Source organism: Gossypium raimondii, chromosome 13 (assembly GCF_025698545.1).
Source record: "Gossypium raimondii isolate GPD5lz chromosome 13, ASM2569854v1, whole genome shotgun sequence".
Taxonomy (NCBI): Eukaryota; Viridiplantae; Streptophyta; class Magnoliopsida; order Malvales; family Malvaceae; genus Gossypium; species Gossypium raimondii.
The window spans coordinates 3,621,832-3,648,387 of NC_068577.1; the positions used below are offsets into that span (position 1 = coordinate 3,621,832).

Here is a 26,556-nt window from a genome sequence, read left to right on the forward strand (position 1 = left end):
CCTGGCCAAGGTTAGGTATACATGTAAAACGACAACGGATTACCAGTCCATGATAAATCCTTGTCACACGTACATCCGAGTCCGCAACACATGCAGGAACTCAATCCAAATCAAAAACTCAGATAGAAATCTCATGTAAGAACTTTTACTCGATCCATCGAAATTATCTTGGAAGTTCAATATAAATTACATAGTTAATTTTGATTCAACAATTTTCTAAAGTATATATATAACACCAATAACAATAATATTTATTGACAAATTATACAAAAATAATTGTAAAAACTTACCGAATTACGATAGCTACCTAGAACCAAGATGATTACTCCATGACCTTCCCTTTTCCATGATTTATAATTGATTCACTTGTTTCTTGATCTAAACGTAATAAATTAATTCAATTAACTAATTCAAACACCACACAATACTTATATTCAAACCATTCCACCTTTAATTAAATTTCATACAATTACTCTTAACAATTTAACTTTATTCAGTTTAACCCATACTTCAAAATTTAAATCAATTAACATAATTAAGCTAAAATCCCAATGAACCAAATTTCTAAATCTCAATAATATCCCATAAATTCTAAATTTTATCATAAATCCATGAACTTTTCCTAATTTAACATTTAAACCCCTAATCATCAACATCACCAAAAACTACTTAACAAATTAATTTTGTCCAAAAATCGAGCTCACAAAAACCATTATAAAGCTTCAAAAATCTCATGAATTCAACAATGGCAAAAGTCAAAATATCTAATAATTTAATAAATTAAAACTCAAAGTTATTTGGACCTAATTGTAACGATCTCAAAAACACAAAATTTTCCAAAAACGAAAATGATGATAAATTCTTCTTTTATTTTCATCAACAACTAACAAAGATGATGATAATTTCTTCCTTTTCTTTATTTGTTAATGTTTTATTTTATAATGACCTATTTACCCTTATAATTAACACTATTTTAATCAATTCAGGCCCACAACCGTCCATCATAAGTCTTCATGGAATAATTACCATTTAAGGCCATAAAATTCAAATTACTTTAACCATTTAACGCTTTAACTCAACTAATAACCACCAACTTTCACAACTTTCACGCTTAAGTCTTTTTTACTTAATTAACTAACTAAATGTTAAAATTTCTTGATCGAACTCTAATACAACATTATAGATTTCCTATAAATATTAATTAATCAATAAAACACTAACTTACTAGCCAAAATTGTGGTCCCAAAACCACTATTCCCAATACCACTAAAAAACGGGATATTACAATGTCTTAATTGTCAATTGGGAAAAAAATTTAAAAAGGAATTTGGGTATTTTATTTTTAGCTATTAGAGTACCTTTATTATATGAACTGATTAGAAGGCACTTTTGCCTGCTTTAATGAATTTTGGAATTGAAATGTAGCTCAATATATAACCTATAGTTCTCTCTTTCTTTTAGAGATTATTTTGTTGATTCCAAGGATTCCTCTTGTTGAGTAATTTTCCATTGTGTCTCATTGAAGGGGACAATTGAATATATATATATACATGGTTATTGTTCATGGAATTGACGTTCTTAGTAGGCTCTATGCATGTTGGACACGTGTGTTATTCTGGTCTACCTGTTGGACCTTGTGGCCCTCACATACGAACTCCTTGGGTATGTGCGAACTAGGATCGCGAACTCCCCTTGCTGAGCCCCTTGCGAGCCCTTCTTGGCATGTGCAAACTGGGACCGCAAACTCCCTTGCCGACCTCCCACTATAAGGTTTCACGCATTCATCTGGTAGGGCCTAACCAGGTGCGGGTAGGTGACCCGGACCTTATTTGATTTTCTGGTTGATAATCATAAATACATAACACCCCGAAAAACAACATTATTGATTGTTAAAATTTCATTTTGAAGATATATTGCTTCTATGTTCATGCAATATTTTCACTTGTAAACTATGATTTTTCATAATCTTGAATTAGATGAATTGATTTTTATCGGAGTTCAATAAAAATGGCAAGAACAAAAGTCCATGATTGTTGATTAGTGGAAGAAGTAGGATTCGCGAGGAATCAAATTTAAGAATAATTCCAACTAAAAATTTGAACACAATTTTTTTGTCACTCTACTGGTTGTTATATCTCTCCTACGAATAGGGACATGTGACAAGTCAAAAAGCCATTTAAGAGACAAACTCCTCCACCTACTAATAAAAGGTCACCAAAAGCTTCACCTCCTGTCCTAATCACTGGGCAAACAGGAGGTAGTCATTCAGGGAGGTTAACCACCCATTCCTCTAAGCTCCTAGTCTCCTGTTAAGAACATGATTTTTTTTTGTCACCAAACCACACATGGGTTCAACTGCTCCGTACCACCGAATTAGAATGGATGACAAGATTGATCCTATCACAAGCATCCTAGTCCCATCGAAGATGTCTGGCTCACGCATTCAGCAATGATGACTCAATGGCAGGTCTAACACATTAACACTATCCTACATGGGATCCAACTTATAAATACCCCTAAAGGCAATGAAGAAAAGAGCAACTCCTAAGCATACAAAACCTACAGTCTGCCAATTTGCTCCCAGCACTTAATTAGCCTTTAGACTCTCTCCATTTTCACTCTTTGTAATCTTCAACTCTTCATCCCGATTGGGTTAATCAGCCTTCATAGTCACCACCACATCCTCCTCTTTACTACATCCTTATTGTATCACCGTATCAACACTAGTGGCTCAACCCATCAAAAATTTTATTTACTAAGATCCCTAAGAAAACTAAAAATACTTAAAGCTCAAACCCAAATGACTTCAACTCAAAATAACCTGAAACTAAAATTACCTTAAACCTAAAATTTAATATTAGCTTGAACTTTGAGATAAAATCAATATGGAACCGATATATACTACATTTTTTCCTCACAAACTCTGAAATTATGGTTCAATATTGTTTTTAAAGTTGTTTGATATGATGCTAGAATTGTACCATCTTTCCGGAAATTAAACATGTATTTTAAATGAAACATCGTTTAGCCTAACGTGCTTATTTTATTTCTACACGACAAATTTGCACCAAAAAAAGAGAGAAAAGAATAGGATTAATACTGGGTAATCGATGAAAACCGGAAAGAGGCTGATAAAAAACTGCAATGAATGCAAGAAGGTAATTGCAAGCTCGTAGTGATGTACCCAAGTCATTGATTTGATGCATAATTTAGTAGTGGCGAACCAAAGAATTGAGGCGAGTATATGATTATGCATTACACGTATGCTCCATCATGGAGGTGTGGGTGCAAGTAAAGAGATCAAATATATGATTAATTTGTGTCAGCATGGAGTTCAATGTCTAAGGATGAAATTATAAAATCGCTGAAGAGTTTAGAAATAAATTATAAATTTTAAAAGATCAAAGTGTAATTTCACAAAAATTGAAAGGATTAAATGGAGATTTACCATTTCGAGGTGCTAAAGCCTCTGCTTGCCTTCATTGTTTACGCCTTTGTCAATGTCTCTTTTATAAAGTCTCGAATTTAAGTTTTGTGAATAAAAGACAGTAAAAATTTTATTGTACGTTTAGAAATTTAATTGATTTGATTTCGAATTTAATTAGGGTTTAATGTAATTATCAAAGTAGAGTTTCATATATATATATATATGGAGTATGGAGAATGGAGAAGGGATTGTTAAAACTGTGCTTTCACGTCATCCTTATCCCTTTCCAATAGAAGAATGACAAATCAGATTTTTCCTCCTGATTTTTAACCTTTTCCTTCTGAAAAAATTCAAATTCAACTAAAAATACTAAAAATCATGAATAAAAATCTGATTTATCATTCTCCTATTAGAAAGAAATAAAGATGACGTTTTATACCATCTATATATAGAGTTATAACTATGCATGTATTGAATGGTTAATGTCTTCTCTTATTCAGTCATCAACGGTGGCTGTGCTTGTTGCTTTCAAAAGGGTTAGGGCTAAGGAAAAAATATTGAGAAATCAAAAATGGATTTTGACGATAGTGTCAAAATACAAATATAAAAATTACGATTATTTGAATTGAATTGAATTTTTTATTTGAAATAAATTTTTTTATATTTAAAATAGTGAAAAATAATTTAAAGTTGTATAAAAAATAATTTTTAAAAAATAATATTAATTATTATAGTAGGAATAAATTCACACCACACGCATAAAAATTAATATCCGAAGGAGAACGTTCAAATAAAGAGTTATCACCAACTTTTTTAAAGCCTCAAGCTCGAACAGGTTCTATGGGTGACTAGTCCAAACACCATAGTTGTCCATTTTCATTGTTGATTTTCTTAATTCATTGTATTCCAAATTTCGCTTTCATCAATTTAGTCTAATGTTTCACACGAGGATTAAAATTATGTATTTAAATATGAATATACGTTGATTATAGAAAATTAAAACTAAAATAAAATAAAATAAAATTTCAAATAACATTGAACAACTTATAATTTAAATTTTCAAAATACTTGATGCTTCTCATTTTCATCAATATGGAAAAAGAAAAATTGCAAAATAAATATTGAAAAAAAGTAAAGTATTGCAACAAGAGAACTTTGATCAAAGGCAAGGAATAAATTCACATTCCCTTATGGTTTCCTTTAAATGGTCAGAATAAAAAAATATGGGGTCCCTATATGTCAAAAAGAAAGTTTTTTTTTTCTCATAACAATGAAATTGTTTTTCTGCCATTTAGTGGGGATCCCACTTGTAACTTTTTTAATAAATTAACAATGATGATAGTGGGAATTTTGATAAAGTTTATATTCCTTTTGATATTGATTTATATAAATAAAAGATTAAATTATGTTATTCATTTTGTAAAATTCAGTTTTCGATATTATCATATATGTAATATGGCGTCAGTTTATTATTTTTATATATTATTTACAACAAATTTTATTGACGAATTTAATAACTGTTGTTTTGCATCAATATTTACATTTTAAAATTCAAAATATAAAGACTAAAATTGATCGATTCGAAAATACGTGGATTAAATTAAATAAATTAGGGCAGAGAGGCTTATGCAAAGTATAAGACTAATAGTGTGAATATGTTGAGTGTAATTTCTTTTCATTAAAAATAGTAGGCTAGGAGCAAAAATGAACACCCTTTCAATAAAGTAGCTCATGGACTGCATGTGAGTTAAATATCTCAAAATAAGGTTATTAATTATATGGCCAAAATAACTGAATTAATAGCTAGGTCGATAGTAATTTAAGAATGTAATCGCTTTGTGCGGTTCTTTTTACCAAAAGAAAATCAATTTCGTTACTCAATTATCTTTTGTACTTAATTAATGATGTTTAAATTAAGAGATTAATGTCAACTTATTGAATTTTTATTAGATTTAGAAAAAGTGGAAAAGTTGCATCAAATGAAAAGAAGAAGAAAATATAAAATGCGAAAAAGAGAAAACTACAATGTATGTTTTCTTTTTAGGCAATTAACGTTATAGTTTTAATAGTGAGGTCAAACACTTTAATTTAAAATTCTCAATTAGGTTTCATAATTTGTGTGTGTATATATTTATGTTATATAATAATATAAATACAATATAAATGATTCAATCTATAAAAGAAAGTCATAGATGATACTGTATTAAATGTGTTGAGCTTTAATCAGCGCTAGACGATATCAAACATTTCCTCCAATTTACATATTTTGTTAATTTGATTCCTTTTTTTAAAGTTAAATTCGACCATTAATCTTTGAAAGAGTCAAATCACTCTTTTAACGGAAATGTTGACTAAATATTAATTTTCTTAAACGATATTGGCATGGCAATCCACGTGACCGTCTACGCATACTTCATGCTACCATGATATGTTGGTTTTCTATGTATTTTTAAAATTATTTTAGCAAGAAATGTTATCATAATTTTTAAATGTATAAATCTTCTATTTAGGGTGGAACAAAAAATAGTTCAAATTGAAAATCGATACAAATTGGAATGTAACTTTAGGGATCGCAATTACTCAAAAATTGAATCCAATTAGGCTTTTTATTTAATATATAATTAATTTTAAATTTTCACGATATAAAAATAAATACCTTTAAAATAGTGAAAATAATTTAAAAGTTTTAAAAATCATTGTTTTTAGAAATATTTATGAAAAAGACCTTGAAAATTTGTCAAACAATATTCAAAATCCTTAAAACAAAGCTCGTTTTATCAAAATAAGTCTAAAAATCAAAACAAAAAGTTAATATGAAAAATTGAAAACCAAACCGAATAATGATGGATGGTTCAAAAATCAAAACAAACGCATCAAATTGAAATCAATTTCTAGAAAAGAAGAACAATATTTAATTTATAGAATACAAAATGATTAGGAAAGGTCATCCTAATTAAAAGAAAAAATTGTAAATGAGTTTTGGAATAAATATAAAATGATGAGATGAATAAAAGAATATTTGTAATGAAAACAAAATTAATATCTCCATGCATGCAAAATTATAGGGATCACAAAATCAATTAAACAATTTCATTTGGTTGGTATTAAAATAATTACAGGTTTTCAATGTTTTATATATATATACATATATGTTTGAAGGTCAATGAAGCTTGTGGGGGCATTCACAGCCAATCAGGAACCAAATCTATTACAGGACAAAATGAAATTTAACATATTTAGCATTTTACTGATAATTTTATTAGTGATGAATATAAATTAAAGAACACGGTCATGTGCAGCTCACGTGGATAACAAGCATCTAAAGCTTCCATTTTGATTCACTTTCACTTGTTTCCTCTTCTTCTTCCTCTTGCAGCTACAAACGACAGCAAACTCTCACTTTTTTTTTTTTTAATTCTCTCTTTATTTATTGTTATAAAAGTTTTTCCTCTGATTCTTACAGTTAGCTGAAACCCCAAAAGTATATCCCTCAAATGCAAAGCTTGTTGTTGATTTCTTGATCTTCTTCTTCTTCCTTTTTTTTTTTATTCACAATGGGAGCCTGCACTTCAAAGCCTTCAAAGCCAAACTCATATGCCACAAGAGAGAATCTCCAGAATGACTATCCTGCCACTTCCCAATTACCCAAATCCCCTCCTCCTCCTCCTCTTCTCCCTCCGACCACACCTTTCCTCCCTTTGTACACCCCAAGCCCTGCCCACCGCCACCAAAAACCCAAGACTCCTTCCACTCCTCTCAGGTTTTTACGCCGTCCTTTTCCTCCTCCTTCTCCCGCCAAGCACATTCGGGCTGTGTTGAGGCGCCGGAAGTCTAACAAGAAAGCCGAAAATGAGGGTAAAATTGTTGAAGGAGAGGAAGAAGAGGAGGAAGGAGTTGAGTTGGATAAAAGATTTGGGTTTTCAAAGGAGCTGAAGAGTAAGTTGGAAGTCAAAGAAGAAGTTGGCAGAGGGCATTTTGGGTATACTTGTTCTGCTAAGTTTAAGAAAGGAGAGTTTAAAGACCAGCAGGTTGCTGTTAAAGTTATTCCCAAATCCAAGGTTTGGTCTTTTGTTTTTATTTTTTTTCCAAGTTCATTCCTTCTGACAATGTATGTAATTGTAAATGTTTGATACTTTCTTCTTCGTGTTTATAAGATTAAATGAGAGATTCTTTGTTTTCTTATTAGATTTTGAGTTTTGGCTACAATTGACTTTCTATTTTGTTCATGATGGATAATTTACTGTTTCAGAACCCTTCTAGAGGAAGAAAATAAGTTTCTATATCTTTAGTGTAAAACAACACTAAAGTGGCCAACTTGTTTGCTTATTTCTAGGTAAGTGGGATGAAGACTTTAATAGTTTGAATGTGACACGAAGAGAATATTGATAGAAATCATAGGGAAGTTTACTGTTCCAGAATTAGGTGAAATTATTGGCTTTAATTCAGGGTAAAACAACATAAAGTGGCCAACTTGTTTCTTTGTTGATTTTTATGGGTTAATGGTTAGGATGTGATCATATAGTGCTACCATCCACCTGGTTAACTCCTGATTATTTTGATTTATAAAGCTTACCACATCTTTGTCTTGGGTGTTTGTTTAGGTCAAAACTTTGGACTATTTGATATATTAAGCTCGCCACATCTGACTTTAATATTTTAGGCCTAAAAAGTGCATTCTTTTTGGGTATGAATAAGGTATCTTTCATGTCTCTTTTACGGTCCATAAACACTGATCCTTTCAGACTTCGTAATTGCCCCTCCTAGCAATGTGACATCTGGGGTCCTAAAAGATGCATCTTTGAATCATTAAGTTGTATGTCTGGGTGCTGGTGGAAGTGAATATTTTATGATAAGAAACTGCTGAAATTCTCTAGAGGATATTGACATATCATTTTCTCTACACTTTGAATTGACAGGTGCTACTGAAGTGCCACTATTCAATGGTTAAGAATAAATTGATTTATTGGAATGATCATGGTCAGGCAGAACCAGCCAACTAGTACCTTATTGTCTTTTACTGGCTTATACTTGCAACCAAGACGGAAAAAACCAAATGGTTGTAGTTAGATTGCACATCCATTGTCTGTGTCTGTTGCATGATTGCTCCGAAACTTTTATGTCATAAATTGACCTTGGAAGCAATACTTTGAACTTTTGCAAGGCAGAGAGAAACATTCTACTATTGTTTCTTTCTTATTCTTTGATTAAGATGATATTTTGACTTAATTTACCCCGACTAGCAAGATGGCTTAAGATGTAATGTAACTACTAATAAATTGCTACGTAAGCCTTCTTTCTTCCTCTTGTGTATTAATCTTTGATTGCGATGGTCCCTTCTTAAATGGAAAAAGAATAGGAACAGATAAGGATGGGTTTCCTTTCGCAACCTGCTACCGACTAGAACTGATGAAAATTTCTCAATATAGGCCCTCTTTTTTTTTATTCCAACTCACTTTATCAAAGCAAAGATTTGTTGTAATATGATGTTGTGGGTGGTTTCGGTTTGTTAGTATTTGTTTAACGACAACTAAAATGTAATGAAAACGGAATGAAGGCAGAGGTGGCTTCTATTATTCATTTTCTATTTTCTTCAAATCAATTAACAAATAGCCTGAAGCGAATGCCTTATATTTAGTTATCCTTGATGCAGTTTGTTTGTTGGAAAAACAAGTTCTAGTTAATGTTTGATGAAGATAGATTATGATCGTGTTCTGTTCTACTTTTTCCCTTGGTTTGTCTTTATGTGTTTTTCTTATGACAATTTATTTATGTGTCAGATGACAACAGCTATTGCAGTTGAGGATGTAAGAAGGGAGGTGAAGATATTGCGAGCCCTGACAGGACATAACAATCTAGTGAAATTCTATGATGCATTTGAAGATCATGATAATGTCTATATAGTAATGGAGTAAGCTCAAGACATGCACTACCACTCACGTGATCTTATTTTAATTAAAAGTTTGAGTAATATGATTGGAATTACAGGTTTTGCGAAGGAGGTGAGCTTTTGGATAGAATTCTTGCCAGGTGATTGTTCTTGTAATAAATAGCTAAAATTTTGAGAATGGTTTATTGTATGGCCTCTAACTTGAAAGTGAAATTATGCTTGCAGGGGCGGAAAATACTCTGAAGATGATGCAAAAACTGTGATGGTACAGATACTAAATGTTGTTGCTTTTTGTCATCTTCAGGGTGTGGTGCATCGGGACCTTAAGCCAGAGGTGGAGCAAATTCTATTTTTTCTTACTCGATAGTTAAAAGGAATAAAAGCATGAGTAGGCAGTGATCCTCAAATGCATTCTGTATGGTTTAATATAAACACAAAGCATACATAGATCATAGATGTGTAATAGGAGTTATGGTTGACAATTTCCTATATTGAAAATTGACCTAATGAGGGGCTAGGCAAGTGTGTGCCTTCTGTCGGGTTAAAGTTGTAGGACATTTTTCATTCCACATCATCATGGCTGAGTCCGTTACCATCTTTTCGTGATAGATACTCTGTAAATAACTTGTGACCTTTTATGTGTTTTTTACCGTTTTGAAGAATCTAAACTTAGCATATTTCTGGACCAGAACTTTCTATATACTTCTAAGGAGGAGAACTCTCAGCTTAAGGCCATAGATTTTGGATTGTCAGATTTTGTCAGACCAGGTTTTTACTCTTCTTGCTCAGCTTCCTCCTGCTCAACCTTGCGGGATTCTTTTAAATATCTAATACTTATGGTTTTTTCAGATGAAAGACTTAATGACATTGTGGGAAGTGCATACTATGTGGCCCCTGAAGTTCTACATAGATCTTATGGTACAGAAGCTGATGTTTGGAGTATAGGCGTAATAGCATATATTCTTTTATGCGGTAGTCGTCCATTTTGGGCTAGGACCGAATCCGGAATTTTTCGAGCAGTCCTAAAAGCTGATCCAACTTTTAACGAAGCGCCTTGGCCTTCCTTATCTTCAGAAGTTAAGGACTTTGTTAAGCGCCTTTTGAATAAGGACCCCAGGAAAAGAATGACAGCAGCTCAGGCTCTATGTGCGTGCCTGGTTTTAACTACAATATTAGGTTGCTGCATCCTCAGGCTAGAGTAACAAGCTTTGCTCTTTTGTTCACAGGTCATCCTTGGATCCGGAGTCATAATGATGTTAAGGTCCCTCTTGACATTCTAGTATTTAGGCTTATGAAGGCATATATGCGATCATCAACTTTACGGAAGGCTGCTTTAAAGGTGTGTATGCTAATGGGATGAAATTCCCTACTTCTTGTACTTTACCTATGCCACTGTGTAACACTTGGTCTTGTGACCACCATGCTCACACCAATCAACTTCGATTATTCTTTGCTCACTTCATTATATCTGTAATTTAGAATGTAAACTAGATAGTGCATGATTCATCAAGATCTGATGCCTAAGTGAAACCTATTAGTATGATGTGAGAAGCTGAAAATGATCTCATATCCTGCTATGCATGTCCTTTACTGAATGGTGTACTTCACCAAGGTCTTGGAGAATCGAGGAGATTTGTTTTACTACTAAGAGATAAGCCTTTAAAATAAACTCCAGAGAGTACTTTAACTTGGTTATGTCATTTATGATTCTCTGGTGGAAGATCTGATACACTGATTCTTACTTGAAATCATCAGTTTTTACGATTAATTCATTCCTGCAGGCACTGTCTAGGACATTGACTGAGGATGAACTCTTTTACATGAGAGAGCAATTTGCATTATTCGAGCCCAAAAATGGTAGCATAACCTTGGAGAATATTAAGACGGTTAGTCTCCGTTCCTGCCCCCACCTTTGATATGTTGTTAGATGATACTCTTTTTTGATTATTCGTTTTCTTTATGGCAGGCCCTGATGAAAAATGCAACAGATGCAATGAAGGATTCACACGTTCCGGATTTTCTTTTCTCAGTATGAATGCAGTTATTCTTTCTTTTATGTAGCCATTCCTTGATTATATGGTCATCAATAAGTAGCTTATTCAAGTCCCTTCCATTTAATTTCCATTGCATGACAGCTTAATGCACTTCAATACAGAAGAATGTGTTTTGAAGAATTTTGTGCAGCTGCATTAAGTGTTCATCAGCTTGAGGCACTTGATCGTTGGGAACAACATGCCCGTTGTGCGTACGAGCTTTTTGAGAAGGATGGAAACAGGCCTATCGTGATCGAGGAACTTGCTTCTGTAAGTTTGGAATTTTTTAGATAAATAATAGCTTCCAATCAGTGTTATGAATTATGATGCTAAACTGGAAAATGCATCATCATATGCAAGCTCTAAAGTAGCAACTCTGTACTTAAAACTATTCAGGAACTTGGCCTTGGACCCTCCATTCCAGTTCATGCTGTTCTTAATGACTGGATAAGGCATACGGATGGGAAGTTAAGTTTCCTCGGGTTTGTGAAGTTGTTGCGCGGTCCATCCAGTCGAGCCCTTGCGAAGGCACAATGATGTCGCAAGGGATGTTGGTCACTCAAGGCTGTACTAATAATAATGCCATTTTGGTCGAATATCGAATACAATCGGACAAGATGTGGCTTTGATTCCGTGTAAAACTGGATATCGATCTCTCTTTTAAGTCGAGAGACTCAGGAAGCATGCTTCTTTTTGACATCCGAGGCCTAGCATCATCAGCTCAGATTATGAGGCTTCAATTTTATGCTAATTCTTTTGAGTTTGAAAGTCAGAAAAGATATCATTGACAATCACTATGTAATATAATATATATATATATAGTTTGCATTACTTGAATGGGTTATATCTATATTTGGCCTGTTTGATTGTTTTTTATATATGCTTTATAGTATGTAGCTTACTATTAAAATACTTTATAATTTTCATTAATTCATATAGTGCAATCAAAGGTTGCTTTAGTCCTAAATACACCATGCTCTAGGAGCTATTAAAACCAACTGAAGTAGAATTATGCTTATAAATATATATATTTATGGCTATTAAAATTAGAAAGATTCAAATTAGGAGAGATGACTGTTTTCTATTCTATGGTAAAAAATTAATCCTTTCAAATTAGAAAAAAAGAAAAAGAGAGAATGATTTCGAATGGTTCTTTTTTCCTTAAAACTTTCAACTCTATCAAACAATGCATTTTCTTACCATTTTTTCATCTCTCTTACTAAGCATGCCTATGGAAAGAAAAAAAGTACATGTTTTCTATCGTTCTAGTTTTCTATCCCTTCAATTTTTCATCTTTCTAATTTTCTTTCCATTCTACCTAGCAAAGTCTTAAGGTTTTGAGCCTGAATATTATGAATAAAAAAAACAATGTTGCGATATTTTTGTTATCATTAAATCCATTAACTAATTTTTTTTGTGAGTAATATCTGAAAAGAATGAGCTTACATTGCATTACATATGCAATAATAAGTTTGTCACGCTGAATTTTAAAAATAGTAGAATTTAACTTAATAAATTTAATTGTTACTATTTGATAAGACTAAAATTTTAAATTTTAAAAAGTACAGAAACTAAAATAATCAATTCAAAATCTATAGACTAAATCCACGACATACGCATAATATAGAGAATAATATCCGAATTTAACCCTTTTTAATAATTGGCCTTAATTTATATGCATAAAACACACTTATTTTTATACCATTCTTACTAATATTATTATCTCTTCTCAAATCATCAAATTATCAAACTAGTTTAAATTCACGTCTTTTTAATTATTGTAACAACAAGCAATTAAATTAAAGCTTAATAGATATAAAAAACACATTTTATTAAAAATATTTTAATAGTTTTAATATCAATTTTATTATTTCGTAATATTTTATTAGTTATTAATATTTAGCCTCTACATTATTTTTATTTTAAAATTGAATGCAATTTCACAAGCATAAATATAAATTTGTCATGTGTCTCATTTTTATATTTTTATTTTTAAAAAGTTTTATTATACCTATATATATTTATCATCAACTCAACACTACGTATGAAAATTTTAAATTTTATTGATAGAGTATCAAATATTTTCCTTTCAAATTTTAATTATTTCATACGACACTTTTGAAGTTTCTTAGACTCCATAAGCGGTATATAATGTGATAAATATCTTATAAGGTGTAGTAAAAATTAAATATTTTAATAAATCGACATTTGTCACACCTTTAATTTACTTATAAAGTCTTAAAAACTTTATAGACGATATATCAAATAATTATCCATTAAATTTTTATTTAATATTTACTGATAAAGATGTACTTTTACTTTTATTAAATTTTAAATAAAACAATTTTAATAGAAAAATGCCTCATTAAAATGTCATTTTTTCGTGGGAAAAGTGTACACCTCAAATGATCAATTACTCATAAAAATCACCCTCAACAACCACAACAGTAATTTGCATCTCTAAAAAACACATTACCTATTTCTAAACATAAACAATTTGACATAAGCATATATATAATAACCTAAAAATTATTATAAATTTGAAAACAAGTTGAGCTTGGTTTGAATTTGGGCTTGGATGGATGTGTTGGAAATATACTACTGCAAAATAAATTCGTTAGCATTGACTGGATAAAATAAACTAAGCGTAAATAAATAATGAAGTAATCACTGTACCATGAAAGAACCACTACCTTAGAAGCAAATTCGTCTTGATTGGTGTAACTGTGTAATGGACGTTGCCCCGAAGGTTAACACAGTATTTATACATTCGTACAACCAAATAAAGAAGGTGGAACAGAATTGGTATTGCTCTTCTCAAAAGGAATCGGGAAATAAACTAGAAGAAACTCAACCTAGATAAATCGCACTAGGTTCAATTCCCAGGAAAAATTGGAGCCGCAATCTCCTAGACAGAATATCACTCTAATGTAATTTAGTAAAACACCAGAATTTTTAGAGAGCAAGAATGGGAGAAGTTGCTTGTTGTGTTGTGAAAAAGTGAGAGAAATGACCTCCTAAATGCACGCGTGTTAAGCCTTTAGCTCCAATTGCTCAAAGATTTAGAATTCGCAATGAAAATAACATAATCCAATTTAGTGAAAAATCATTTGATGGTATCATTCATTCGACTTCAACTATCAAATTAAAAGAATAGAATAATTAAATTGTTGGGGTTAAAAATAAAGGGACTATTTTCACCAAAAAAATAATAACAAAGGGACCATATACAAGAGTTTAAAGAGTAGAAACATAATTGAACCTATGTAGACGCGACTGGCGCATTGGCTTCTCAATGCAAGGCATTAATGGCGGAAATTTTCATTTCTAGCCATTACTCTTTCCCAACCGGTCCCCCCTTTGGCTTTAATCAGTCATTTTTCCTTCTTTTAACTACTCCAATTGGTTCATATTGACTAATATGGTGTAAGACTGCTTTTCTATTTTTTTTAATAATTTAAACATAATTATAAGTATAATATACACCTAACATTTATTAATATTTTAATTTTATTATTCGTTTCCACAATTTATATCTACATCTTGTGTTATACATCTCTATTATTTATATTCACATTTTATGCGGTGAAAACCGTTGATGGTGATGAATAAATGGAATAGGAGCTTGCAAATTTCAACAATGACATTAGTATGGTACATTGACCGGGAATGGAGGATGGAGGACATGGTGCGAGAAAAATGGGTTTCCCCTGCCCACAACAGTTGATCTTCATACTAACTTGTCTTGTGTAATTTCTCTTTGGTTTCCTCAATTTTGCTTCATAAAACCCATTTTTGACCTGGTCTTTTTAAATATCCTAATTTCTCTGTCTCTCTCCAACTCTCATACCCCATCTCCATTAAGGGTTGAACAAAACTTCCAACTTTTGGAGTAAAGTTTTGGGATTGAGTCTAGGTAAAATCCATTTTGTTCTTCCGGATATATATTTCCCAAAAAGGAGAATATTCGATGCATTGTCGGTGCATAAATCTCACACACCATCGATGAATAATAACATGATACATCATCATTAAATAAAAACAAAAAATAGTGAAAGGCTTATAAATAAATACTAATGACCTTATTTAAACATAATTAAATAATAATTGATTATAAACAAAGACTGAAACCCTATTGCCTAAACTCTTAAATCCAAGATTCTAATTTTGAGAGTTATTAATATTTATTTATAATAGTTACAATTAATGTTTGATTGTGTTTAAATAAAGTTATTAATATTTATTAACAAGCCCTCCATATTTTTGTTTAATTTAAAGATGCGTCATGTTATTATATGATACTTATGCATTAAATATTGTTCCTTACTAAAGAAGGGGTTCTTATTATTTAAAATGTCAAGATAAAATTTTTAAATAAATTCAAATTCAAAATAAAAAAACAAGTCAGAATCGGACAAGAAAAAAACCATCCTGTCCCAATTCCTAATCTCCATACAAAATCTTTTTAACTTCATTCATTTTGTAAGAGAGTAGGCAAAGAAAATTCAGTCAAAAGGGTTGAATTCCAGGGCGACGGAGGAAATTGATCATGAAAACTACATCAAAGCAACAGAAAATATTGTTTATTTCATTAAGATAATGATGAGCACTGCAGGCTGCCCAATTTTTTGACCATAAGTTTACTAATGACTTAATAAACTTAAACACGACTCTCTCTCTAAAAAAAAAACATTCCTTCAAAACCACCATTGGGGTTAATATATTATTGTGTAAACTATAATTATAGTCATTTTTGTTTGTTCCAGGTTATATTTTAGTCATTTCTGTTTGAAATGTTACGTTTTAGTTACTTACGTTATCGTGTTGTTACATTTTAGTCACTGAGTTGTTAATTGTCATTAACGGTGTAATAGTAAGCTGACGTCGCACGTTAAATCATCATTTCAAACAAAAAATTTTGGTTAAATTCTGCAATTGGTCCCTATATTTTTTTTCATTTTGAGCAAATTTTTTTCTTTTATGTTATTTTAACTTTCCTTTTTTTTCCTATTCTATTCTGCTTCTCACTCTGTTTTCCTCCCTTCTTCATTTCTTTTAACATAGTTTTTCTATGTTTTCCATTTGTTAAAACTAGTCCAAAGCTCGCGTTACTCGAAAAAATTAAATTGTTCAAAATATAAAAGTATAGGGACTAGTTTTAACAAATGGAAAACATAAATAAACTACGTTAAAAGAAATGGAGAAGGAGAAGAGAATGGAAAATAAAGAAAAAAAAAATAAATTGCTCAAAACGAAAAAATATGGAGAGCGATTGTATAAATTAACCTAAAATTTTTGTTTGAAATGATGATTTAACGTGCCACGTCAGCTTACCATTACACCATTAACGGCTCAGCAACTAAAATGATACAACGTGATAACGTAAGTGACTAAAACGTAACATTTCAAACATAAGTGACTAAAATGTAACCTAAGGTAAACAAAACTGTCTATTTTGGTAGTTTACCTTATATTATTTGGTACGTAAGTTTGATTTTAATGTTTAATTTGGTATTTGATTTTTTTTTGTCCAATTTGATACTTGAGTATCCAAACCAAATGGCATCATTTAGCCCGATGAATGTTTGACACGTGTGTTCTAGTAAAAAAAAAACATAGGTACTTAATTTGGGTAAAAAAAAATCTCAAGTATCATATTGAAAAAACTCGAGTACTAAAGTAAATATTGAAATCATATTCAAATACTTAATTTAGGCGCTAATGTTTGAATTCATTCCTTTTTTGGTCACCCGTTTTCGTTAAATTGATAACGGAAAGCCTTTTTCTAATTGATATAGTAGCACATTTAGTCCTCAATACTTACTTATTCTATCCATTTGATCCTAATTCTAACTAATTCAATAAATTTAACTCAACACATTTAAAAATTTTATCAATTAGATCCTCAAACTTCCTAATCAAAGCTTTCAACTTTTAAAACAGAGTCATTTCACATTGATAAATTTGAAAACCCCAAAAAAGAAAAAAAACCTGACAACTAACGAACTGTTTTCCGAGCCAATTCCTAATACCAATAAGTTTATCTTGAAACATTATTTCTTTTTTTATTAGTTTTCTTCTAAATATAATATTTTATAACCCTTTGATTGATAAAATTTTGAATAAAGAAAATAGAAAAACCTTAAAAAAACTTTAGATTTACTCTTATTGTTAACGTTATGATATTTCCCTCAAAGTACGTAGAAATAGTCCTCAAAGTTGGTCCTTAAAATTGGAAATTAAATCTAGAGTTAAAAAAATATGATTTTGAAAAATCCAATTGCTCAATCAATAATTATATAAGAAAAATTAAGAACATTTAATTTTTCATAAGGAAAAAATAAGTGAATGAATTAATTGAATGTCCTTTTGTTATAATGATTTTTTTAATTTTATAAATTGATTAAGATATTATTATGTGTTCTATTTATTTCTAATTTTAAATCCACAATAAGAAATATGTATCACATAATCTTATTTAGTGTCAAATCATTTACCAAATTAATTAAAAACTAAAATTATGCTAGTCAAAGTGAAAAATTATTTATATAATTTTATTATATATTATATTTTAAATTTTGCATTTTCTATTGTTTTTAATAGTGTTTAGTTATTTTCTAACACTAAATTTCTTAAAATATAAACAAAATAGGTTATATACCGAATTGGATAATTTCAACCATAAATAAAACAGTTAATAGATGTGGAATGACTCTGTTTTAAAAGTGAAAGTTTTGATTAAGAAGTTTGAGGATCAAATTTATAGAATTTGTAAATGTGAATGGTTAAATTTATTAAATTATTTAGAATTAAGATCAAATTGATAGACTAAGTAAGCATTGAAGACTAGATGTGTTATTATATCAATTAGAAAAAAGCTTTCCGTTATCAATTTAACGATGAGTGACCAAAACAAGAACAAATTCAAACATTAATACCTAAATTAAAAATTTTAAGATTAGACAATCAAAACAGAAATGCAGGTATAACTGAGTGGCCATTTATATAATTTACCTATAATTTTAACATCATCCACATCATTGTCATTATCATTATCATAAATGACCCAAGCTTTGGGGTTTTTCTTTCATATTCTAAAGTGGAAAATTTAGGATATTTACTAATGTGAAGTAGGGTTGTAGCCATTATTGCATCATATGTCATATAGCCAATCCTATAGCTCTAAATTAATTATCCAACTTCAGATAATTAAGAGAGGATAAAGGAAAAAAAGTGACCATGATTTTAGGATATCTAGTGAGGTCTCCTTTATAATCCACATGCCTACACTTCCTCTAAACCTATAGCATTGTGATGATTCTTGTATCAATTGTTGCAAATTAAAGATAATCATGTAGGAGACATTAATTTTTGAGATTTTAAATTTAAATTTCATTCTATTTCTGTTCTGTTGTAAATTTAGATATTTCAATTATTAATTGTAAATTAATTTTTGGTTGTTATTATTTGAATGTATTTCTTGTGATTATATTGTGAAGTATGCATTGCATTTCGATCAAACTAAGGCACAAACAGAGAACGATGTCGCGACGAGAAGCCATGCGACGTCATAATGACGCGACGATGAAAACAAGGGAGAAACAGAAACGATGTTGCAACGACACGACAAGGGACATCGCGGCGTAGCAATGTGTCATGCAATTTTCTTGATTTTCTTCTCCTAGTTAAACTCTGAGTATTTGTTCCAATCGAACCCTGATTAGTGTAGATTATTTTAAAATTATTTTATCTATGAATAGGTCTTTTTCAACCCATCTTAATCTGTGATTTTTTACCCTCTTTGGAAGGATTCCTCCACATAAAATATTTATGTTCGATCTTTTCAATTTTTTTATTATCTTATTTGTTCGTTGCTTAATCGAGTTTATCCCAGATATATATTTTCATTAACGGTACAAACCGAAAGCATTTGCAAAAGAAGATAAAAAAGCAATTTTAATTGTCTGCTTTAAAACAAATTTTTAGGTAAAATTGTAGTTAATTTGTTAAAACTTTTTGAAATCTTTTAGTACAAAACCAAAAGTAATTGGTTGAATTTTGAAGGCAATGCACATGCTTGTGCTGAACCTACCAAGATTTTTTTAAATATTAGCACTCCATTTTTGGCCGACAATTCATCATTGCAGATTAAAGTGATTGAAAAATCATGGTAACAATTCAACACTAAGGAAAAACCTATCAACTAAATTAATTCAATTTTTTGTTGAGTTTAAAGGTAATTTTTGAAATTGCTTTGTGTTGAGAAGATATTAACCTATAGAGGTCATGTGGGAAATTATGATGCTATTCAGATATCTTTGTATTATCAGTACGATATTCTAAAAAAAAAAATTAGTTAATGTATAAAAATTTGTGCAAGTCGATAATTATTCTCATTGATATTGTTGTGTTGAAGAGTAACGCATCTTTAAGATTTTGTTCTCAAATTTTACAATGAATCAATGGATGCCTTTGGATATATAAACAAGCGGAATCATGGCGCCTACGTGATCTTTATATTCTGGAGATCATGGATTCAAGTGTTCCCATATGGAAAGCTCTTCGGTAACTATAGTTTCGCTTGTTTAAGCATCCAAAGACACTTTTAAGCTATTTTCAAAGTCGAGAGATAAAACCTTGATAGTGCATTGCTCATGGCACCTAAAAATAAGTAAACGTATGATTTAGTTGATAATACTAAATCTGTTAAATATAATATACTCATGGAATACAAATTATATTTAAATATCTAATTTTGATTTTTTTTAAAAATAAACTATTTAAACTATGGTAAGAGTTATTTCTCACCATATTTTAGTATATGAATTAGTAATAAACTGATTTTAATTGGTCATTAGAAAGTTTCTTTTGCTTATTTTTAAATTTATACTAAATTATAAATATATGTAATAAATATTTTTTCTCATATTATTACATAAATATGCAAACGAATAAATTAATTATTTTATTAATTTAGATTTTTAAATAGAAAATTTCAAACTTCACAAAAACCCCATTATGCATCTATCATAATCACCATTATTCCACAACCTAATGATTATATTATAGAAAATAGTGGGTTTGGATGAACGATACGTTTATTTGGGGTTAGTGTACAAATAGTGATGACGGTGAAATTAGATACTATAATAATACTATAACAAGAGATAAAAAAATAAGGTAAACGCACCGCACCCTACCACCTATCCAAACTATTTTTTTTCTCTTTAATTCATGCTTTTTCCTAACATATTTCAACTTTGCTGACATACTACATAGAATATATTTGTTATTAAAAAGATTAAAAGATAAGTATTTAAAATATTTTAATTTCATAAACAATTATATGCTTATTTTTTTATGCTAATATATACTGAAATCGGAGTAAGATAGATAGATTAATGAAATCAAGAAATCTTGATCATCCACGTGTGAAAGACATAATACCCCTAGAAACCTCATGTATTCCAGGGTTGAACCCCAAGCATCCAAGGAGACCCTGCTTGTAAGGCAAGAAAGTCTTCCTCCTCATCTCCTCCGACACCGCCCGGTTCGCCGTGTAATGCAACTCGTGGGCAGAAACCGGTCCTCTCCGTCTCGAACTCGACCCAACACTCTCAGTAGAACGAAAGCTCCAACTTTTAACATCCTCTGCCTCTTTCTTAGACAAGACGGCATATTTCTTGAAGGAATCCTTACTCGTTGCTCTACCTTCTGATGCACTTCTAAACAACAAAAGATCTTTCAACTTCCATTTCCTGTTACCTTTAGAGAATGAAATTGCTGATAAGATTGAAGACACGTAAGATTTGGGATTCGTTGTAGAAGCAGTGGTTTGGTCTTGCTCGAACATGGTGTGGTCGGATACTCTGAAAGGAGACAATGATCTGCTTTTCTTGTGAACGTAGCTTGAAGATGATGATGAAGTTGTTTCTCTGCCTCGTTGTGTTGTGTTTTTGGGCTCCACTGCCGATCTTCTACGAGACTTCTCGATGGCGGTTTCGAATGGATCGATGTCCTTCTTTCGGAGAGATCTGGGAGATTTGGGTGAATAACTTGACAACTCTGAAAAGCCAGGTGGGGGTTTCAAGGGCCGAATCTTTCCTCCATCGAAGAGCTCCTCGGCCGACAAAGACGTCCTCTCTAACTGCCCACTAAAGTCGAACTCGAAATCTTCACACCCTTCACCACCACCACCGTGGGTGTTATCTTCTTTCTCGATTCCGCCATTAAAATCATTCATTTTTGGTATACCAGGCCTTTCCTCCCACTCGAAAGGGACTGCAACCGAAGAAGAAGCACGAGTTGGACTGGTTGGAGCACTGAAGAAGAAGCTGCTGCCATTGCCAAAGCGTTGAGGAGTGGAAGGAGCAGTCATATAGGGAGACGAACATGCGCTATCGAAGTTGAAGTCCAGCGGCACCGGCACCACCACTTCCATGTCCATAGGCTTCTTTTTGGAGGTCGAGATGGGAGGATCTTCGTTTTATAAGGAAGAAAGAGAGAGGGGAAGGAGAGGATGGGAAAATTGAAAACTGGTAATGTATGTATATGACTCAAGAGAGAGAGCCGCCTATGTAAATCTACCTACACATCTATGTGTGACATAAAATCTTTGTATTTCTAGATACATAAATTTTGACTTAAGGTAAGTAATTATACACATAGAATTTTGATTGTCATTTAACCATACACATTTAAAAATATATATATTTCAAATTTCTTTTCATATTAGATAAATACAATTATTTGTATATGCAATAGGTAAACGTAAAATGATATTATCTTGATAATTATTTTAGTGATTTGTGAAAATCGAGTCAAATCAAAATTTTATGTATAAAATCGTATAAAATCATAGTCATATATAACATTACACATTTAATTAAAGTTCATGTATAAATTTGATATTTATCCTAAAATAAAAATAATAAGATAATTTTATTTATTTATTTTCTAGGGATAAATATCAAATTTATACATGAACTTTGGTCCATTGTGTAATTTGATACATGAACTTTGATTTATTGCAATTATACACATGGAACTTGAATTGTGGTTCTTATGTATGCATGAAAGTTGGATTTTGGTTCAATTGTGCACATTTAAAGAATTGAATACGTACATTTATTTTAATATTGGATTAATTTAATTGTTTGTGTATACAATATATCAACATAAAATTGTGCTAATTCGATAATATTATTAGTGATTTGTAAAAATTGAATTAAATCAAAATTTCATGTATAAAGCGCACAAAATCAAAGTTCACATTGGACCAAAGTTCAAGTATAGTTTTATATTTATCCCATTTTCTATCCTTTTCTCTTTTCTTGGTCAAATTATAGTGTTGGTCCCTCTATTATGCTCAAATTTAGGATTAAGGCCCTATACTTTAATTTTTAACACAATTTGGTCCCTCTATTTTATAAGATCATTAATTAATCCAAATAGCTAACACTGTTAACTATTCTAGTTAAAATAATTATGTGTATTTTTTCTTAAAACAACCCTTTCAGCTACATCATGATTTAATTACCTTCTAATTAATCATACTAGCACAATATTTCTTCTTCTTCTTTTGTTGGAATGATAATTTTAAGGAAAAATCCACTTCAAAATTTTAACTAAAATTGCTAATCATATTAGTTATTTAGACTATCTGATTATATGAAAGTACTTTAACAAATTATGACAAATTAAATTAAAAGGATTAAATCTCATACTTAAGTATAATTAAAGGACCACGCCCACAATTTGACATTATGTCTTTCTCTCTTTTCTCCTTCCCCATTTTTCCCTCCCGCCGGTACCTCCTCTTTCTCCCCCCACCAACCTAGTTAACTAAATTAATAAATATGCTAGGTGTCAAACTGTGGGATAAACACTTCTACTGTGTTATACATTGTTTGTGTAAAAGGTGGAGACTTCAAGAGCTTGATTGCAATAATCACCATAGCTTGGTATTGCGAAAATCAAGTAAATAAAATAATAAAGAATTAAAAATACGATGTTTGTTTATGCAGTTCGATTTCTCTACATGCGGAGTTTTACTCGGTGAGTAACTCCACTATCTTTAATACACAATACAATAAGTGAACCACACTCTATCACTCTCCAAGTATGGAGATCTCACATTCGTATCTAATGACTAGAACACTCTCCTCTAAATTCTCTTACTAGCAGCTACAAAATAGCAAATATAATAAACTAATAAAGTCTAGTAAATCACAATATGACGGAGATACAATCTTCTTAGTAAAACAACAACTCGATGTGAACAAATCTCCATAAGTCAAGGGTTGTAAATGATTCAATCTTCTCCAATCCAATCTTTATAAGCAAACAGATTGGTTCCCATAGATGGGCTTCCATATCTTCAAAATATCAGCTAAGTTAATAGCTTAAAGATTTCGTTTCATTAATTTGCCAACACAAATATGACAAGTTTTGCTTCAATGTTATAATAATGGATTATAATGAACACTACCAAGTATCACTCAAAATTTTACTTTGTAACTTGTCTTGACATATACATTTAAGGTAATAATGACGAGTTATATTAGAAAATTCTAATTTTTGAGTTAAAAAAGGATTTTTTTTTTTACATTTTAAAAGTTTTAATGAGATATTATTACTAAATCTACATAAAGTGGAGCAATTAAATTCAAATGGGTCATACTTGGTAGTTTGGCTTTGGAACATCTTTTTCTTTTTCCTTCTTTTTTTGAGGTAAAAGAGGGAAAAGAAAAATTGGAAAGCCAAGGCTAGAACTAGCCTGGCCACCACTACATGATTTTGTTAGAATGGGTTTCATTAGGCTTTCACAATTATAATTAATGTTTTGAAAATCGGATTATGATGTAATTAATTAATTAATTAATTTTTAATTTAATTGATTCTATTCTCAATTCAATAATAATTAAATAAATTATTAAAATTTATAAAAAATTATTATCTATAAATGATTCAATTGCTGATTTTTATTTCGATTTTTACTTTTTATTAATTTTGAATAGTTCATTTAAAGATTGGTTCAACCCATTTATTCCAAGTGATATATCAACCGATTTCTAATTTGATCATTTGATTCATTACTATACGAAAGATGAAAACTACGACCCGAGAGTTTTATATTGAAGCACTCTAATAATTTTCTGTTTGAGATAAAATATAAAATTTTGAAATCTCAAAATAAAATAAAAAATCAATGTTAGAATTTTATTATTCTGAAAATTCCCTTCATGCTGGAAAAGTGCAATGAAAGGCGAGGCAGGCGAAGGGTGGCAATTGGCCATTAATCGACAAAGCAACCGACGGCCATGCAATTAGATTTTTTTTTTTATAAATTACACTATTAATTACTCAATTATAAATAATTTTTATTTTGGTAAGTTAACTAAAAAAATTATAATATATTTAAATTTACTTTTTTAGTTGATATAATAAATTTTTTAGTAACATGTATAATGGTAATTTTAGTTCTCAGCTTTATATTTCTTGTCAATTTAACCCTAATTTTATATAAAATTACAAAAAACTCAATTATTTTATATAAAAATTCAAGTTATTGCTAATCATGAAATAATTTAAATAATTAACTCTATTTTATAAAGACCGGAGCACTCATAATTTCCTTTGTCTTTTAAGAAACTAATTCTAAACATTCTCGCAGTATTTGTATTTATACATAAAAAGAAAAATTATGAAATGTGATTAGGTGAAACCTGTAGTTTTCAGTTTTATTAAATGATCTTTTACGTGGGATTCTATAAAACTTTTCATAATTCAGGATATATAATCATTATTTTATTTCTTGTTAAACGAGAAATTATTATATATTATTCATGGTTTCTTTCTAATTATTTAATGATATTTTAACATTTTTTTCACGTCATAGAACCCCAAATCCTGAACTTTGAAGCTTAACTCTTTCAAGGTTCAAGGTTTAGAATTTTGGATTCGGGATTCAGGGTTTAAGATTTTGAATTTGAGGTAAAAGAATTACCCAAATTATAGTAACACATAAAAGAGTTAATAAAGTTTCATTAAATAATTTGATGGGAAAGTTGATAACACAATTTCTTCATGCTCACCATGCAAAATAAATGAAAAAGGAAATTGGGACATAGGGGCAGCTCATGTGTGAACAAAAAAGAGAGTGATGTTCGCAAATCTAGAAGATGAGGAAATAAATCAAATAAGATGGCCGAACCTCTTCTTCTCTCCTTACCCTTCTCCTCTTTGGACCAGAAGTTAGGGTTGTCTTCTCTCTCATCACCATTAGGCTGTTGCTTTCTCAATTCTGATTTCTGAATTTCATTCTTAATTCAATTTGATAATAAAAAGTTAATTTGATTTTAACTTAAATTGATTTACATCCAAATCTTTCTACAAATAATTTCATTTTGATCTTTCCTATGTATGTTTTTATTGTATTTATATCGTCCCTTTTCATTGTTGAGCCATCATAAATTTATCAAATAAAATCGTATTTTTTAATTATGGGAATAAGTCGTTTTTGATAAAAACGCTTTCAACTAGAGTCGTTTTCAGGAAAAACTTAAAAAACACTTTACTAGTTATATACAAAAGTTGAGTTCATGTAATCACTAAATATAATTTTAATAAATGAATCAATCAGTTTAATATGATGTTGAAACCATTGTTTAAGTTGAAATCTTATAATTAACATTTTCCTAATACATGCAGATGGGCGGTGAGAATGGGCAGTAAGGGTGAGTTTAGTTATTATGGTAATGAGATTAAAATTAATTATATGAATGTATTTGAATTCAATCATATTGGTAGCGGTAAAATAAAAGCAAAAAATAAGTGTATATATAATCAAAAATTACAACCATTTTTGTATTAAATAATAATGAAAATCATATTCATATTAAATAACAATGTTGAAAGAGTACATGGATCAAGTCGAGTCGAGTTGAGGCTCGATTCCAAAATATTTTTCAAGTCTAAGTTTGTTTTTGGATTGATTTCTTCGCCCAAAAAACTCATTTTCCTATTAAAAATTAATAACATATTATATTTTTTTAGTTTATATTTTATATATTTTCATAATCAAATTTTAATTTAAAAATATTTTTTTATCATCTAAATTAAATTCAAATCAGTTCGGGTCGGGTCGGGCCGGCTTGAAGAGCAAAAATCTTTATTCAAGTCCAGCCTAAGTTTGGCCAGATCTACCG

General features: G+C 30.4%; 2 protein-coding genes across 4 annotated transcripts; one reads left to right on the forward strand and one right to left on the reverse strand.

Moving 5' to 3' along the window:
• Positions 1-6,771: 6,771 nt before the first annotated feature.
• LOC105783655 (CDPK-related kinase 5) lies at positions 6,772-12,197 on the forward strand. 3 transcript variants are annotated; one of them, XR_001130160.2, is made up of 11 exons: positions 6,772-7,485; positions 9,205-9,335; positions 9,413-9,454; positions 9,540-9,648; positions 10,004-10,082; positions 10,164-10,460; positions 10,541-10,653; positions 11,096-11,200; positions 11,281-11,343; positions 11,470-11,617; positions 11,744-11,892. XR_001130160.2 is itself a non-coding variant. In XM_012609232.2 (11 exons), exons 1-11 carry the CDS (start codon positions 6,982-6,984, stop codon positions 11,882-11,884), a joined length of 1,752 nt encoding a protein of 583 aa, XP_012464686.1. In that variant the 5' UTR covers positions 6,777-6,981; the 3' UTR covers positions 11,885-12,197. The 3 variants fall into 3 exon arrangements, 2 of the variants coding, with proteins under 2 accessions (XP_012464685.1, XP_012464686.1); XM_012609232.2 differs by having other exon boundaries at positions 6,777-7,485; positions 11,450-11,617; positions 11,744-12,197; XM_012609231.2 differs by having other exon boundaries at positions 6,774-7,485; positions 10,004-10,460; positions 11,450-11,617; positions 11,744-12,197.
• An 8,422-nt stretch (positions 12,198-20,619) lies between these two features.
• On the reverse strand, positions 20,620-21,932 carry LOC105784442 (uncharacterized). Its single transcript, XM_012610328.2, has one exon. It carries the CDS (start codon positions 21,792-21,794, stop codon positions 20,769-20,771), a length of 1,026 nt encoding a protein of 341 aa, XP_012465782.1. The 5' UTR covers positions 21,795-21,932; the 3' UTR covers positions 20,620-20,768.
• Positions 21,933-26,556: the final 4,624 nt, after the last annotated feature.

What these genes read in the sequence shown, in the direction of transcription:
- LOC105783655 (XM_012609231.2), top strand. Translation starts at nt 6,982, where the DNA reads ATGGGAGCCTGCACTTCAAAGCCTTCAAAGCCAAACTCATATGCCACA. An exon ending in CCTTGGAGAATATTAAGACG is followed by an intron (nt 11,201 to 11,280) that starts GTTAGTCTCCGT and finishes TCTTTATGGCAG; the next exon opens with GCCCTGATGAAAAATGCAAC. An exon ending in TTCCGGATTTTCTTTTCTCA is followed by an intron (nt 11,344 to 11,449) that starts GTATGAATGCAG and finishes ATTGCATGACAG; the next exon opens with CTTAATGCACTTCAATACAG.
- LOC105784442 (XM_012610328.2), bottom strand. Translation starts at nt 21,794, where the DNA reads ATGGACATGGAAGTGGTGGTGCCGGTGCCGCTGGACTTCAACTTCGAT.